General features: G+C 43.3%; 1 protein-coding gene and 1 long non-coding RNA gene across 8 annotated transcripts in view; one reads left to right on the forward strand and one right to left on the reverse strand.

Annotated features, from left to right (window-relative positions):
* Window positions 1–15,880, reverse strand: part of neo1a (neogenin 1a) — a 147,717-nt gene that overhangs the window by 58,890 nt on the left and 72,947 nt on the right. For all 7 annotated transcript variants that reach the window (XM_060070654.1, XM_060070649.1, XM_060070651.1 and 4 more), the window contains exons 3-4: window positions 5,702–5,977; window positions 3,489–3,642 (exon numbers count right to left, since the gene is read on the reverse strand). In XM_060070654.1, the coding sequence (XP_059926637.1) occupies window positions 3,489–3,642; window positions 5,702–5,977 (430 nt within the window). The remainder of the gene's footprint in view (window positions 1–3,488; window positions 3,643–5,701; window positions 5,978–15,880) is intronic.
* LOC132471550 (uncharacterized) overlaps window positions 1–15,880 on the forward strand; it is a 251,268-nt gene that overhangs the window by 16,990 nt on the left and 218,398 nt on the right. The gene's annotated exons all lie outside the window — the stretch shown is intronic.

A 15,880-nucleotide genomic window follows, 5' to 3' on the forward strand; every position in this document is an offset into this window, starting at 1 on the left:
TGCACATTCTTCTTCCCTTTGCCACACCTTATCGCCGAGATTGGTTTTTCAGCTGTTGCAACACTGAAAACAAAGTACAGGTCTATGCTCAACATTGAACACGACTTGAGAGGAACCACATTTTGAAATGATGTGCAGCCACTAACTCAGTAATGAGCCATACACGTGGTCATTTACATTGCTCTTTATTTTTGGATCTCAGCCCATTTTATGAGGCAAGGATTGAAACTACTGTGCTTTTATTTTCTCTATTTTTGAACTGATGTTATTTGTTATTGATTTAGATATTTATTTTCTCTATTTTTTAACTGATGTTATTTGTTACTGAATGATTGACCTATCACTATCTTATGCCTCTTTTCCACCGACAGTACAAGCTCAACTCGCCACGACTAAGCGTGGCATGACTTGGTTTGGTTTCAGACACGTCGTGTTTCCATCTAGAATAGTACCTCCTCAACGTGGGCGGGTCGCATAGCGCGCATACGCGAAACTGCGCATGCTTAGCTACGAGATACAAACAGACAGAGCTACACACAGGAGCGACTCCACCTCTGTCACGGTTCAATGGCGTGTTCTTGCGCTCTGATCCTGCGGTGTTCAATAACAAATCACTATTGTTGACTGAATGCTGATGCTAGAATTTAAAGATGCCGGTGTTGTGCTTAAATGGAATCCCCGTCTGAAATCGCACCCCCTCTCCGCGTGGTTCATTATCGTGAATGTGATGTCGTACGTTGTGGGTCGCTTATAATATGTGCATATATTCTGTGACAAGTTGCTCATCTTGTGATGAAATGATATAAACACTGCTATAAACTATAAACCCTCTTTTCTTCCGAAGAAGAAATCGTACATGTCGCTTTCTGTGGTAAGTTGCCCATCTTGTGACGATATGATAAACACTGCTATAACGCGGAGAGGGACTGCAGTATGCTTTTGAATAAACATCCGAAAGGGCCACTAGACAGCATAATCCTTTCTACCGAAACAAACATATTTAATGCCTGACATTGATTAAATACAGTAAGGGATACATGGATTTCAGCATTTGTTTGCCACAAGGCATACAAAGAAAGCATCGCAGAAATCGTTCCGTATGGAATTTGGATAGGCTGATAGTATTCTCTAGTCTTCTACCATAAGTAGAGAATGAATCAAAATAATTATTCTAAGAAATAATAACCATGATTAGAATGTATTCAAAAATTAGTGTTTTACAGTAATGAGCATTAGCTTGCTCTCGCCACAAATGTAAACAATAGCAATATAGCACTTTATTATTTTGGAATCAACAGACTCGTCAGTAAGGAGACATACAACTGAATCAACCTATCATTACTTTATAAATGTCTTATCACGAGTGTTTGGAACGTTACTTTAAAAAAGTAATTAGTTATAGTTACTCACTACTTGTTCCAAAAAGTAACTGAATTACTCTATAATAAAAGTAACTTGTTACCAGGGAAAGTAACTAAATGGTTGAACTGCCCATTCAAAGCCCTGATATACTTCCAACTGAATTTTAATTTGCTTTGTTGCAAAGGCTGGGGATCTGCCGAATCACACATAAAATGCCAACCGGGCTCCGGACGCACCATTCTGCTGCTTCATCAAATCTGTTTGGTGTGTGCATTTGCGCGCGCGCACGCGTGTGTGTGAGTGTGTGGCGTGTCCTGGCTTGTGTGTAAAAACGTAAAAAATTTGTAGCGGCAGTGCTAACGTGAGTATAAACGTCCAGCTCGTTAGAATCCCACTCAATAGGCTCCGATTCCTGTCCGTAAACCTCCTTCACGTGTCATCTTCTCCGCCTTTAAACGGCTTAATTTGCGTCACTCTTTTTTAAGACCAATTAAAAGCTATTTTAAGACAATTCCTCATACTTTTACATATTTTTCATCTAACCACCATATTCGATGCCCAACCCAGGCAGGAAAGAAGGAGCCAAAAAGACAATACAACATCCCACTAGCTTCTCCCAACATGGTCCATGCAAGTATCCGACCTGAAGGTTCTTCATTTGGTCATGTATTTACAGACACCTTGCACGATCCAGAAGCTAAAGACATGACCGGTCCACTGCAATAAGGCAAAGAGCTCCCTGTTGGTGGAGAACAGCCCAGCTAATTACACAAAGAAGATCCCAAAGGAAAGAACGCGATGGGGAAGTCAGATACTTACCAGCGCTTTTTAATCATAAGCAAGTGCAATGTTTAATGACCTTATTAGCTAGGACTGTTTCATTTACATGTTGCATTAAAACTTTGACATTGCTACTCGACATACATAAGTGGCTATCAATATAATAAAGACTTGGTGGTTTCCCATATGAAAATCTCATATCTGTTCCTTTTACGGACAGAATTTACAGCATTTCGTCCTCTAACTGGATAATTGGGGCCCAAATAAAGCTTGATTTTTTTCTGTAGATTGCCTCCGTTCTAGGAGTTATTGCTCGAAAATTGCCCATGTGGTGTAAGTAAACCAAGATCCCTAATTGGTTGAAGGGGTCTTTCTACGGTCAACGCCTCTTGGGGAATTCAGCGTGGCTGCTGGGTCTGAGCTGATGAGAGCCAGAGGAGTGACAGCACATGGGGATGTGACACCTTGTGCCTGCATTTCATTTGTTGAAGGCCACTGTTGGCCCTGGTTTCTTTGCCTCGCGGTGGCAGGAATGGCACCAACACCTCGGGGGAGGAGGTGCCCGAACTTGTGTGTTTGTGCCGGAGGCCACAGTTGCTAGAAACAAAGCCTCGGCACATCACTGTCTCTACTGCTCCTCCAGAGAGACAGTGAATGAGGGGGAACCACAGGAGGCGGCTCTCATAGCGCCACAAGGCTGAGGCGGTTCTTACAGAGCCACAAGGCTGTGGGGGCACTATAATGTTGTTGGCGGAATGACGATTCAAAAAGTCGATTCCGACACACGCCAAACCATAGTGTGAAACAACAAAACACAATATGTTGTCGATTAGGGATGGGTAAAAATATCCATTCATCAATACACTGCAATTTATCAATACACTGCAAATTTCGATTCAGAACTTTTTCGAAATCGGTTCCATAAAAAAGAAAAGAAAAAAAAAAGCAGCATACTGATTGTAATCTAGAAGCGAGTATGCCTAGATGTACATGCCCTGTTACATTTGTCCATGTTATGATTATTACTTTTATGCGGCAAGTTTAGCTCAGGAACAATACTATATGGTTTATTCCCTTTTTGCTTGTCAAAGCACATTATTTAGAATGGTTAACTCTAAATAATATTTAGGAATTCTTGTCATCTGCACGCATTATTGAATCGATATCGAAGCAATTGGATCAATATCGAATCAAAATCTAATCGAATGAAGACCTAAATAATCGAATTGAATTGAATTGTGAGGTACCTGGCAATACCCAGCCCTATTGTCGATGTAGCTTATGGTAGGTCTTTCTTAAATGGCAGCACCAAACAGCATGGCACTTGGTGATGGGTGTCATCTCACCTCTCATCCAGAACTTTGTCGTTCAGCATCCAACGGACGGAGGGTGTAGGGAAGCCGGTGGCGGCGCAGGGCAGCAGTAACACACCCGTGTCCACCACCTTGGTCACGGCGGTTGGCAGCACCAGGAACTCGGGCTTCCTTTCCTCCGTCGTCTCTGTGGAGGAAGAGGGTCCAGATAGGGGTGTCAGAGGCTCAGTATAGGGACAGCGCAGGGGGTTGTGAGGCAGAGCATCCAGGTTTTCTGTTCTATTGGGCGTCATCCATCTTTGAAAATCAAAGGACTCTCTCTGTGTACATGTGTGTGTGTGTATTACGACTGGGGCATTGGTATTGACCCTTTGAGCAGGCTTCAAAGTGCCTTAAAAGTCCACCCTCCTACAGCACGGCCCCCCGCAGATTCAACAGTAACTAACTGCATAGATAATGTCCACTGTTGACCGACAGGTCACGGCCGTGTCTTCGGTCTCAGCACCACCACACACTGGGTGAGAAACACAAATCCTACATGTATGTGGTGTTTGTAGTATGACTGGATCTCAAGTTAGCGCATGTCAAAGCTGGATTTTAATCTATTATGGGACTGGCGTTTAACAGAGCGACATGACATTCCTCGCCCTCTGTTCAGCCTTTCACTGCAATTCTCACCAGTGCCTGATTTACAACAATTCTGGCGGCCTGATTTACAACCTCTAATATCTTTCCTGCACTAGCAGTCACTCCTTAACTACTCAGTCAATAAATCTGGAGTCTGTTTAGCTGTGGTTCGGGGGGGCGGGGTTGAGCAGGGAATCGGCCCGACTTTGAGTTGCCGATGCTAGGTTACGGCCGGCGCATTGACAACCCCCCCTGGAAGCATCCCCTTTTTCTGATTCAACCCGGGTAAGTTGTCGAAGGTCACTATAGATGGCTTCTCCTTGTGTTGCCGGTCAGAGTAAATGAGCGAGGTGGAGGGTATGTTGTGTGCCTATGGAACTGAAGGGGCGGGGGTTTATGGATTTCTAATGCATTGTGGGATACAGGACAACCTGCCAGCCATCAACACACTATATTTAGAGATGAGAGCAGGATGATGCAGAGGCATTAATGGAAAGGGGAGAACCTCGAACTGTACTAAATAACAATGGCAGCAAAGTGTTTGGAACCCTATGGATCTTATAGGATATACTGCCCAGTCATTGATATCAATCATAAAAAGATTCAAATACATAGAGGACATTCAAACACACTTTCGAATAAAAGCTTTACCAAAATGTTCTGGTTTTTATGTCTCACACATAGGGATGTCACGAGGACCGATACTTCGGATGATCAGGGATTAATAATACATGCGCAAAAACCTATATGCATACGGTTCAATCAAGCTTTTCAAACTAAAGGAGGTTGACACCGAAATGTTGACTATTGGTCCTGTCTCGAGTATTTGGCTATTTCAAATCACCCCTGCCTGCTTCACAATGGCTGGCTATAGGCATTCATAAACCTGTCCTTAAAACAACCCTAAAGTTCGTTTTCAGAAATGTGCAACCCACCGAGTGGTTAGTGATGTTCCTTGATGTTCCAAATCAACCATGGTAGCGAAATACAGTTTCTGTCTTGTTTTATTTGGCATTTTGTAAATGGCATTTTGTAAAGACTGGTTGTAGTCTTTTCGCTCCGTGATCCGTCTTAACAGTAGGGCTAGAACAGAGCGAAAAGACTACAACCAGCCCCCCTTTCTGTTTCCGGTCAAACAATCCAGCAGCGGCAGTGCGCCGCTGCTGGATTGTCAGCGCCACTGCAAAAAAAAGAAATTGCCTAAATAATTGCATGTTAATTGTAATGTTAATAGCACTACATAGCACTGTTCTTTTTTTGTAAGGTTAATCGATTTTTTTTCTTTACGGCTACATGCCAGTGCCACTGTTTTTTGTCATGTTCAAATTTTTTAAATAAATGAATAAATGTTATGTTGAAGTACATGGGATTTATTGTTTTGTTTTTTACCGTGGTATCGAATTGGGTATCGAGAATCGTGGAATTACACTGGTATTGGTATCAACTACTAAATGTCTGGTATCGTGACATCCCTGTACACTCACAAGACAATGGCATGGAAGAATACCAGCCACCAATGTATCGCCTCTAATGGCTTCCATCACACACTGGTTATTTAGTAGGAGGCCTAATGGGAGCCGTTTGAGAGTTTGCCCAAGCCCCCCCGACACTGTGCTTACCTGGCGTGAGCTGCAGCTGAGCCTCCTCGCTGGCCTTGGTCTGGCCCACGTTCTCCACCAGGCAGCGGTACTGCCCCGCGTCGCTCTCCGAGGCGTTGCTGATCAGCAGAGCTCCACTGGGCAGCTGGACCAGCCGCGAGCCCAGCTCCAGGGACTGCCGGTCCTTTTCCCAGCGTGTGAAGGGTGCCAGGTCTGGGTTGATGTCGCAAGGCAGCACCTGGCTGTCGCCCGGGCGCACGGCAGCCGGCGCGGGCTGGCTTGTGAACCGGGGCATGCCTGGGTGGGGGCAGGGGGGAACGGGTTATAGCACACGGGCCTTCAAGTATAGAAACGATTACCGATCAATTCATACGTCCTCATTAACCTTCAAAAGAAGGAAGCGGTTGCATGTTATGACATTAAGGAGCCTCACGCCTGGGTGGCATCTTTCAGATTGTAGAAAAGGCCAACAACAAAACTGCTCCCTTTACAATTTTTTCAGAACAAGCAGATCCTCCCTCAGCAGAAACCGCTGACTCGTGAAGCTGGAGGCTAATTTTCTTTCTCAGAAAAGCATGCAGCACTGATTAAGAAAAGGAAGGAATCTACAGGCTGTTTATCGTTACTACAGAACAACTTTCATCTGGATGAAAAATTATTATTTGCTGCGTTTAAAGCCATTGATCTGGAACCAAGGTGGGGCCAATGGCCTCAATCAGAAGAAACTGGAAACATTGCACAAATGTTAAGTGAAAAGCTGTAGACTAATGATTTTGATCGGTAAGAGAATACAGAAACAACACATTCCCTTCAATCAAAGAGTAACAGTGCTCATAAATCTTCGAGGACAACGCAGGAAATTAGCTAGAAGAGAAAAGATACTGAAAACAAGCAGTTTCTGTTCTTTAGGGCACAGCCTGCAACTCTACAAGAGACGTGCTCTACAGTACGTTCTGCTGGCAGAAAAGCTATGCCTCGATCTGCATCGCCCAGTGATTATTATTTCACTGTGTTTGAAGATTAGCGTGTGTGTATGTGTGTGTTTGTGTGTGTGTGCACGCCTCAAACTTTCGCTTTGGTCTGTCAACCCATTCAAAAGGGGTGCAAGATGGGCCAATTTATTTGAAATGCTAAGCATAGGTGCTAACACAATTGACTGCAATTAATCACAATTCTCCATTTAATCGAGCGGCGGGGCACTTCATTTTCCAGCCCCCTGCCAGCGTAATCCATTGTAGGCGAGACAACGCATTGGCGGTCCCTGCGGCCATTACCAGTGATGGGAGTGTGGGATGCAAGATTGCAATAATCTCCAAGTCGCTGGAACAAAAAAAAAACGCCCAATACACAAAGGCCCAATACATCGCACACACCCAAGGGATATTACATCTGAGCGTCTGGTCAGAAACAGTTACTACCCATACCTACCCATTTTCCTCTTTTAAACATGTGCTTGCTTTTCCATTTCTATAAATGCAAAAATACCCAATTAGCAGCACTTGATGATTTCATCATCTTGTATTGAAGTGCAAAATATACCAACAAACAAGAAGATTAAAGGCTGACAGATAACTCATATCAAAACAGATCTTATCAATTCATTTAAGACAATGCAAAACTTTAGGGAAATAAAAGGTTGCCTGAGTGCGATAATAATAAATAGGAAAGGGCATCTTCCTGAAAATGTGTTCTGCAGGGCGTTTGTAGTAACGCGTGTAATCATATGGAGAGTAATGAATGAACGTGTCCATCAATCGCGGGAGATAAGCATGATAGCGTGAACAAGCGTGAACAAGCGCATCCAGTTTCCTTTATAGGAAATTGTTGAGTGCACACACGCACACACTGAGGTAGATGCATGCATGCAGTGTGTGTGCCGTGTGTGTGTATGGGCAGCCATGCTTCTACCACTCTTAATTAAAAATTGCCATAGAATGAAAATGAGCAGCTTAATGTAATAGGCACGCGGCTTTACGGATTTCCCAGTAGATTCTGCTGAATTAGACGGCATTCACAAAATACAAAATGGTATTGTATCGAACATCTTTTGGAACACCATCTAATTAATGGGAAAAATGTGAGAGCAATGCTAATGACTCAGGAGGGGCCCTTTGTACATCCCACCATGGACCTGGTGAACAAACCACTGGCTTTGCCCCTACAAAGGACACCCTTCTTTTCCATTATTTTACTCTAGGGCAGGAGTGGGATTATGTGATAGAATGAATGGAATGCTATGCGGTGCACTGAAAAGATTGGTTTACTGGTTTACGATAAAAAACTTTTTTTTTTTTTCAAATGGAATCCGATATTGTTGTATTTGTGAATATCAAAGCAAGGACTGAGTAGTTTTATCTAATGAGCCCCAAATATATATATATTTTTTTTTTTGGTGAGTAAAATGTGGAAATTAAATAGGCCAGCTGCAAAAATAAATAAAGGTAGTTCATGTGCTAATTGGAGAATAAAGAACACATTTATGGAAAGAGGGTACTTCCGTGTATAATTTTATTTAGATCGACTTAGAGAACCATTGGGAAGTGAAATGCGTAAAAATGATCACTATTCGTTTGCTCCCAAAGTGTAAATACTTTTCTATTAATGAAGACGTTTAAGGATACATAGTCGCCTAGATAGTGATCCTGCCGTCTGGGTGCAGCCCACTTCACTGTACAGTCCAGTGTGTTGGGGCAATCTGAGCAAAAGTTCTAAAGTGGCTGTGAATATTGCATGACAACCCGGGCCTCATGAATTCTTTACAGGCACAACTGGGTGGGGGGTTGGCTTCAGTAGGTTTACTCCGTCCAAAAAATGCCATACAAAAGTTATTCTAGAGGAGCCACTCAGCTTAATAAAAGTTTTATTCGAAATGGTATGGTATTTTAATGAATACATGTTGACAAATTTCGATATTTGATAATGTTTGCACACACAACAAAGAATTTAGTTAAACTTTGTTAGGTTGGAATAAATAGAAAGATGGAAAGCACAATACTATGCAGCATGTTCTTTTTGTGAGTATTTCATTCATCCATAGACCTCAAAACTGATCAATAGTCATAAGGTATAAAGACAAATCCAATAAAACCACAACAAGGTGCTATTTTTTGTTTGCTGTTTATGTTTGAGGTATTTCACTAGCATGTAGCATGAAACATCAAACGATACTTGCACTGCTGCAAGTGTCACACATCCAATTCAACACCATACAAATAAACAGACTCTACTAAATTAATTAAACTAAAACAATTTATTCAAATTCATACGCCCAATGGTAGGGATAATTTCGGCAGGATTTTCATGGAAAAACAATAGATCCCATTCCCTAGTTGTTCTGAAATCAGAGTTTATTGAGAAAGTCGAAGGAGCACGCAGCCTCATCAATGTAGAGACTTTTTTGTGGATTATACAAAAAACAAGATGGATGAATACGGCGAAAGCAGCGCCAGGCTTTAGACTGCCGTACTTATTTTATCATAGTGTCCTCTGGTAGAGAAGATGATCGATATTTTTTGACCAAGGGGCGCTCAACCTTGTAGCTAGTTCGGAGAACAAGGAAAAACCCATTAACCACTGCTGACGCGGCAGAAGCACAAACTTAGAGCTACGTATCCTGGAAAACACAGAGCTTCACCACCTGGCCAGAGGCTGTCCTATTCCTTTTCGTAATGACTCAAGTCAACGCTCCCTGAAGAACTGCTTGATGTGAGCAGCTTCAGGTGGATCCCGCTGAGGGATCCACCCTCCTGTGCAGGGAGGTTGACATCTCGCCACACTGGCTTGAACAGTACTTTAAACACCTGCACTAAACACCTCCAGGTGATGAATAGATGCTGCGCCCAGGACACACAGCGCAAAAGCTGTTTATGGCATCCTTCTCTGTGATGGCTACAGGTAGATTGAAAGCCATTTGGGAATATAATCAAGAACGTTTTGGTCAGGAGTTGATCAATTTAAGAAAAATTCAATCAGTCAGAAGGCACACAGCAATGTCTCATTATTGTGACTCAAAAAGAGAAAATGGGTTACTAGAATGGCAAAGAGACAGCTTCTGGCTGGCTATCCCGGTACAGGAGGGAGAGGTGACCGAGCAGAGGGACACACAAGCAGGCAGACTGCTGGAAAGGAGATGGGACACTGACACACTGACACACATTGCCAGTTGTCATGGTGACATCAAATTGACAACCATGAGGGGCAAAAACCAAAAAAACGTTAGTCAAATGGATGTTTTGCCAGGTCCTTTGCTTTCATCATTCAATATGCCATTTTAATAAATCTCCTTCATGCTTAGTAAGCTCAAATTGCACTCTTTATCTCCAAATGCAAAAGGAGATCTCATTCTACCTTGAACTCTGTAACACAGTATCATATAATGTGCACTTGTTTACGGTCACTGTTGAGATTATGAATTCATCCCCTCAAGTCTCTAGGGTGTGTTTTAGAGGCAGTGGAAATGCAAAAATGGTTGCTGGCAATCTATACCAAGACTGTAGACTGCAGACATCAAAAAACCCTTCTCCTCCATATAGACTAACAAAGTCAATACCTGTGGGCAGCCACTAGATGACCAATGGTCCCCTATTGTACACAGACACATACCAAAGAGCGTTAAACTAACCAAGAAATTACAATTATGACAGCGTCCTGTAGATAGGAATAGAGTTTTAATTGGGATATCAGGAAATATATGGATTTCAACACGTAATTAAAGTTTTGCATATGTCTCTGTAGGATGCTATGCCCTTAAGGGGAAAACTGTAAGAGCCAGTATGAATTTGAAAAACAGGTTTGTGCCTTTAAGTTAGTTCCCCCATCAGGAAATTAATCTGTTTATTTATGAGTTTTAATCCATGTCTGTGTAAGTTTACACACAAATACATTTGACCTTATGAAAAACAATGCTTGATGTTTAACTAAATAAAAGAGCAAGAGTGCACGTTTCATTACAGATAACTTGGTTGTAAGGGAAACAAAAATGATTGCATTAGGGTCTTAAATCATATTTAGGTATCTCCTTTTATGTAAACGTAGCCCTTTCCCATATTTTAGGCCAACCTTCTACAGAGGTTTTTCCCTTGAGAAACCGCAGCGAGACAAGGGTGGGGGGCGAGATGTGTGTGGGGTTAGTGGTAGAATGGATGCCAGCCTTGGCCCAAGCAGTTAGGTGTTGTCGTCACCACAGTGTGTTTGTCTGTGTGGGCATAACCAGGCATGCATGCGTGTGTGCATAACCATTCATGGTTGTGTGTGCTAGGTGCACAAGAGAGCAAAGAGCAGCTGAGGAAGAGGATTCTGTGATATAAGGAGTTTAAGACACAGAGCTGTAATAGAAGCCGTCAATCAAAATCCCAGTAGGCTCGCCTGGCCTCGCATCTCCAAAGGAATGGTGGAGAGGTCAAAAGGTTGGGGTCTTCCTCCACCTTCTTTCAGCTCAAATGGGGCATCCAGATAAAAGGCACCATACAACACAGACCGGGCCTGGCTGATGATGGAAGGACAGATAAGAGGCAGAGAGATAGAAGTGACCCTTCAACCTCCCCACACACAACATCCACATTCCCCTCTCGCACACTTCCATCACCAGCATTTTCTAGGCCATCCCTCTACTCTACCCATCATCTTTACAGCCTTTATGCTCTGCTCCTGGTTTTCACATTCCTATCTTCCCTCCCTCCTTCCCTTATTGCCTGGACTTTGAGGGGGCCAGCTCTCTTTCGTTCTCCATTTCTTACCAGCATTCCAATACCACTCCCGAGATAGTCATGCTAGCAAAGCGAGGTAAAGCACAAAGTAAAAACCATGTAATCACAATTACTTTGTTTCCAAATCAGGCCTGAAATTATCCTTATTATCTCTCCACTTCCTCTCAGAGTGTCTTATTGCATGTCCACCCATACCTTCCGTCGCACAGCGCTTTCCTACTGAGGCGTCTCTGTTGTTTTAGCGGAGTGGGGTGTGTGCAGGCTGTCGGTGTCTATTTAGAAGGAGGCTGCGGGAGCATCCACAGATGCAATCGACAGCCCTGTTGCAGCAGTGCAGAGGCTGCAGGCATCTGGGGCAAAATAGAAAGGCTGGGGAGAGGTTAACGATGGGGGAGAGCGATGGAGGAAGAGACGGCACACTGTACACAAACCAAGAAGGGAAGCGCATCATCTGGAAGGTTAGGGTGAAGGAGGGGATGAGTGAGTGATAGAAAATTTAGCTGGAATTAAGGTAGACGGGTGGAATACTAAGGCCTCTTAAATATCACATACCACTAAATTTCTACATGCTTTATTATTATCGGGCAGTGCAAGTGAAGTCCTAAGTACAGCTGAAACTATGCCTAATTATTGTGGTTGAATACACAGGTAACATGAAGCCCTTTACTTCCAAATGTGACCCATCAATAGATTTATTCAAGAAAGCATCTCACAATCCACTATTCACAATCTCTTGCTATGCATTAATTAGGCTGTTCATGGCAGATAGCAGGAAGCCTGTGTGAAGAAACACACAGGCTGCTACAAGGGATGATGAAGTCACACAACAAGGCAGGTCGCCATTTGCCTCGTCATGGGATGGTAAATGAACGGTAAGTAATCAGGCCACACACGCATGCCTTTGTCAATATATTAACTTGCAAGCTTAGGATCACAATTTATTCAATAGAATAGGTATGCCTAATTAAATTGGGCAATGCAACGCTTTTAGCAGAACCTCGGAACCTATTCTCATCTTTTGGTTGCATCACATTTCAATACTCCATGATTACGACTTGAATGGGGGAATCGGTAAAGGGAGCATTTATGCGAGGGTGTGTTTGGCCACAATGTGATTTTTGCCTTGAGCAATTGTACATGCATGGTGCATCAGACTCGTTGCCATTTTATTTATATCTTATTAAACCATTTGGTGCATCATTTGGTGCTAAAGACGAGTCCCGTCTTTAGCTTCCTGTCCAACACATTATTAATAAACTGATGCGTCCACGGCTAGTTGCTGTGTAGGGTCTGTAAGCATGAAACTGAAAGAATTGATGAGAGGGTTAGAACTGTTGATAAATCTGTTTTTACTCAGACCAAGCAGGATAAGCGCAGATAGAGATAAGTTATGAAGAGGATTGGAGAGGACAGAGTGTGTGTCTCTCTCTAACGGATGTGTGCCACAGATCTCTGGAACATCTGGACGGTCCGACCGCCTGGCATGAGCAAAACGACCATTCAGTCTAAAATGTATTTACTGCAAAACAGCGCCGATGCTGTGATAAATGGCTCCAAACAAAGTCGACCTGCATTTTGACCCTATAGCTGGGCACATACAAGCAAGCAAGAGGGACAGAGACAATACTCTCCAAGTAAGAGTGTGTGTGCAGCTCTCAATATGAGAAACTGTGTCTGAAGGCACAGTTTAGATGTCCATCTCCATGGCATTAATTGAAGATGCAAGCTTTGGTCTCGGCCGTACAACGCATGGCAGCTGTGTCCGAGGGCTGGCTGCTGTGGTGTTGCAGAACAGAGCTGTGGTTTCAACAGTACTGCTGAGCCATGGAGATGAGGCAGGGCATGAAAACAATGGATGTCAGCTTCATACGATATGTGGTGAAGGCTGGTGCAAGATATGCAGTTCTATTTTCTCCTCTGCAGCATGTAGAAACATGCACACACTCAAAGACTCTGCAGCCAAACAACAGAAAATACAGAAAATACATGCATTCATTTCAAACCTTGAAGCATATTTTTCCAAAAAGAACCAAAAAGCCAAATCACCCACACACACACACACTAGCTGCGTCAAGTGTGTTGTACAAAAGGACGGCTCCATAACACCACACATTGACAGTAGCAATGGGGCCAGCTCTCCACTGACTGGGGACCTCTTAATCACCAATCAGCCTACACAGGCTGATCCAGGGTTCACCCCCACACAAGCACCTGGTGAACTTAACACCTTAACAGTTGCTCTCCAGCAATCAGAAGTGGGTCAGGATGCTCCATACTGAGTGATTGCTGTAGACTCCCCAGGGCAATCCCACACAGAGTTCAGAGATGCTATGCCAAGTCTCAACCACACACACACAAATATATGCAATAACAACATTCCAAAACGGTGCCACCCGCATGCAAACACCCACTCAGACACAGCAACAGATTGAATAAATTTAGACAGCGGATCATGTGCTATTATTGCGAGTATTGACACTACACGATAGAGAGAAATGCTGTCATTCGTTGATGCTCTGCTAGCCGTGTTCTGCGGCTGCCAGGTGTCTGTCTGCATCTGCACTGATGTTCCAACAGGACTGGGCTTGCATCCCAATCTCCCCAGAAAGCCTTTCTTCGCTCACATAGACCCCACTGGGCACTTCTCCAGCACACAGGCTTATTGTATTGTATATCTTTGTTGCACATGCCTTCAACCTATGCTCACATATTTGAGCAGAGGGATTTATGGGTGATACCGTTTTTTCTATGGTTTACTTCCCCTTTTAGACGCTATGCGATAATGAGTATGGGTTCGGCTTATGCTTAATTGGGTTGGGGGATTTAGGAGGTAGGGGGCTCTTAAAGCTGGTGTAAGAGTTGTCAAATTGTACTGTAAATATAGGCTTGTGAAGCACACAACTACCGTAGAGTGCAGGACTGCACAATTAGAGCCGCAATGCGTAAGATTGAGCCCATCCCAGGTAGTAGGCGGGAGACTTTCAAAGTTCCAAAAATGAAATTACAGTGTTGTAGCTGGATGTGCAACTGGGTGACCTAAAACCAGTGTAGCTCGGCTTGCTGGGTATGCACCTCGAGTAATTTGTATCAGTAGAATATATCAGTTATAGGATGTGATTTCATTGATAACATTATTGATATCCCTATTGACTACATATTAACTGAAATTGAGATTTTGGCCTCTGCAATTAGATCTTCCTGAATGGTTACAATTCATGTATTAAAATAGAAAGAACAAAATCCAAAAACATCAATAAATCTGAATTTCTAAACCTATCAAATTACAAACACCTTATTGTAATAGGTATTTATAGACAGTAAGCGCCACATAATATTAATTTAATCGTGCAGCTCTAACAGAAAATTAGGGAGTTTGGCTAAAAGCTGGAAAGCAACAATGAATTAGCTTCTTCACAAATCAAGCAGAGATGAGTGCAGCATAATAGCAGAGCAGTAAGCACATTGATTTAATGTCTTTGAGTTTGTAGATAAATCGAAAAGCAAATTATGATTTTTTGTTTACTCTCCACTCCATTAGGCACTTTCTTAAGGCAACCACTTTCCTTTCGCTAGAGACAAAGTTCGGGAAAGATATCGAGAATAAGGCCCCATCCAAACAGAAATTATTTGTGCAAAAACGCAGAAGTCTTGTACGTTTGGGCAACTTGCACACTTTTTTGAGACCAGGTCCCAGGGTGAAATGGGAAAAACGTCAAGCCGGGTTTTCGTGTTAGGATTCGGGTGGACGCCAGATACGCAACGATCTCGACTATGTTTGTATACATCGCGCAGACTTGATGCGCAGGCTCCAGTACATATGAATATGTACTACAGCGTTTCTACAACTAGATGCGTTTTTGCCATCTAGTCCATCTTTACGGAAAAATCCTGAAACGCTGGCAAGGAAAACGGAGGGGAAAAGATAGTTTTAGTCCGTGCGGACAGGACCTAAGGGAGGGTGGGAGACGGAAGAAAAGGGGGGAGAAAGAGAGAAGAAGGGGGAGGGAGAAAGAAGGAGGGAGGGAGAGAGATCCAAGCCCAGTGTGAGTGGAAGAGCAGTGGAGCGCAACACATTTTGAAGTGTCACCTTCGACACCTTGAGTGAGCCCTGCATGCGTCAGAGGAAGATACAACCTAAAATTGGCACACACACACACACACACACACACACACACACACACACACACACACACACACCCCATTTACTTGAAACTACCAAAGACCTATGGACACACACGCATGCATTTCAGTATCTTGGGAACGAGCCGCGTACACATCTCAAGGATATTTTATTAACGTCTGAGAGGGATTGAAAGCTAATCCCTTCTGTCAACTTGTCACAATACCTTGAAAACTCCTTTACCCCCCCCCCCCCCCCCCCCCCGCCCAAAAAAAACAAAAAGACTACTCTGTCGGTTCTGAAGAATATTCTTCATGTATACCTCACTTCAAAGATTCATTATAACAAAAAAAAGCTTGGCAAGGCTATGAATCC

Source organism: Gadus macrocephalus, chromosome 14 (genome assembly GCF_031168955.1).
Source record: "Gadus macrocephalus chromosome 14, ASM3116895v1".
Taxonomy (NCBI): Eukaryota; Metazoa; Chordata; class Actinopteri; order Gadiformes; family Gadidae; genus Gadus; species Gadus macrocephalus.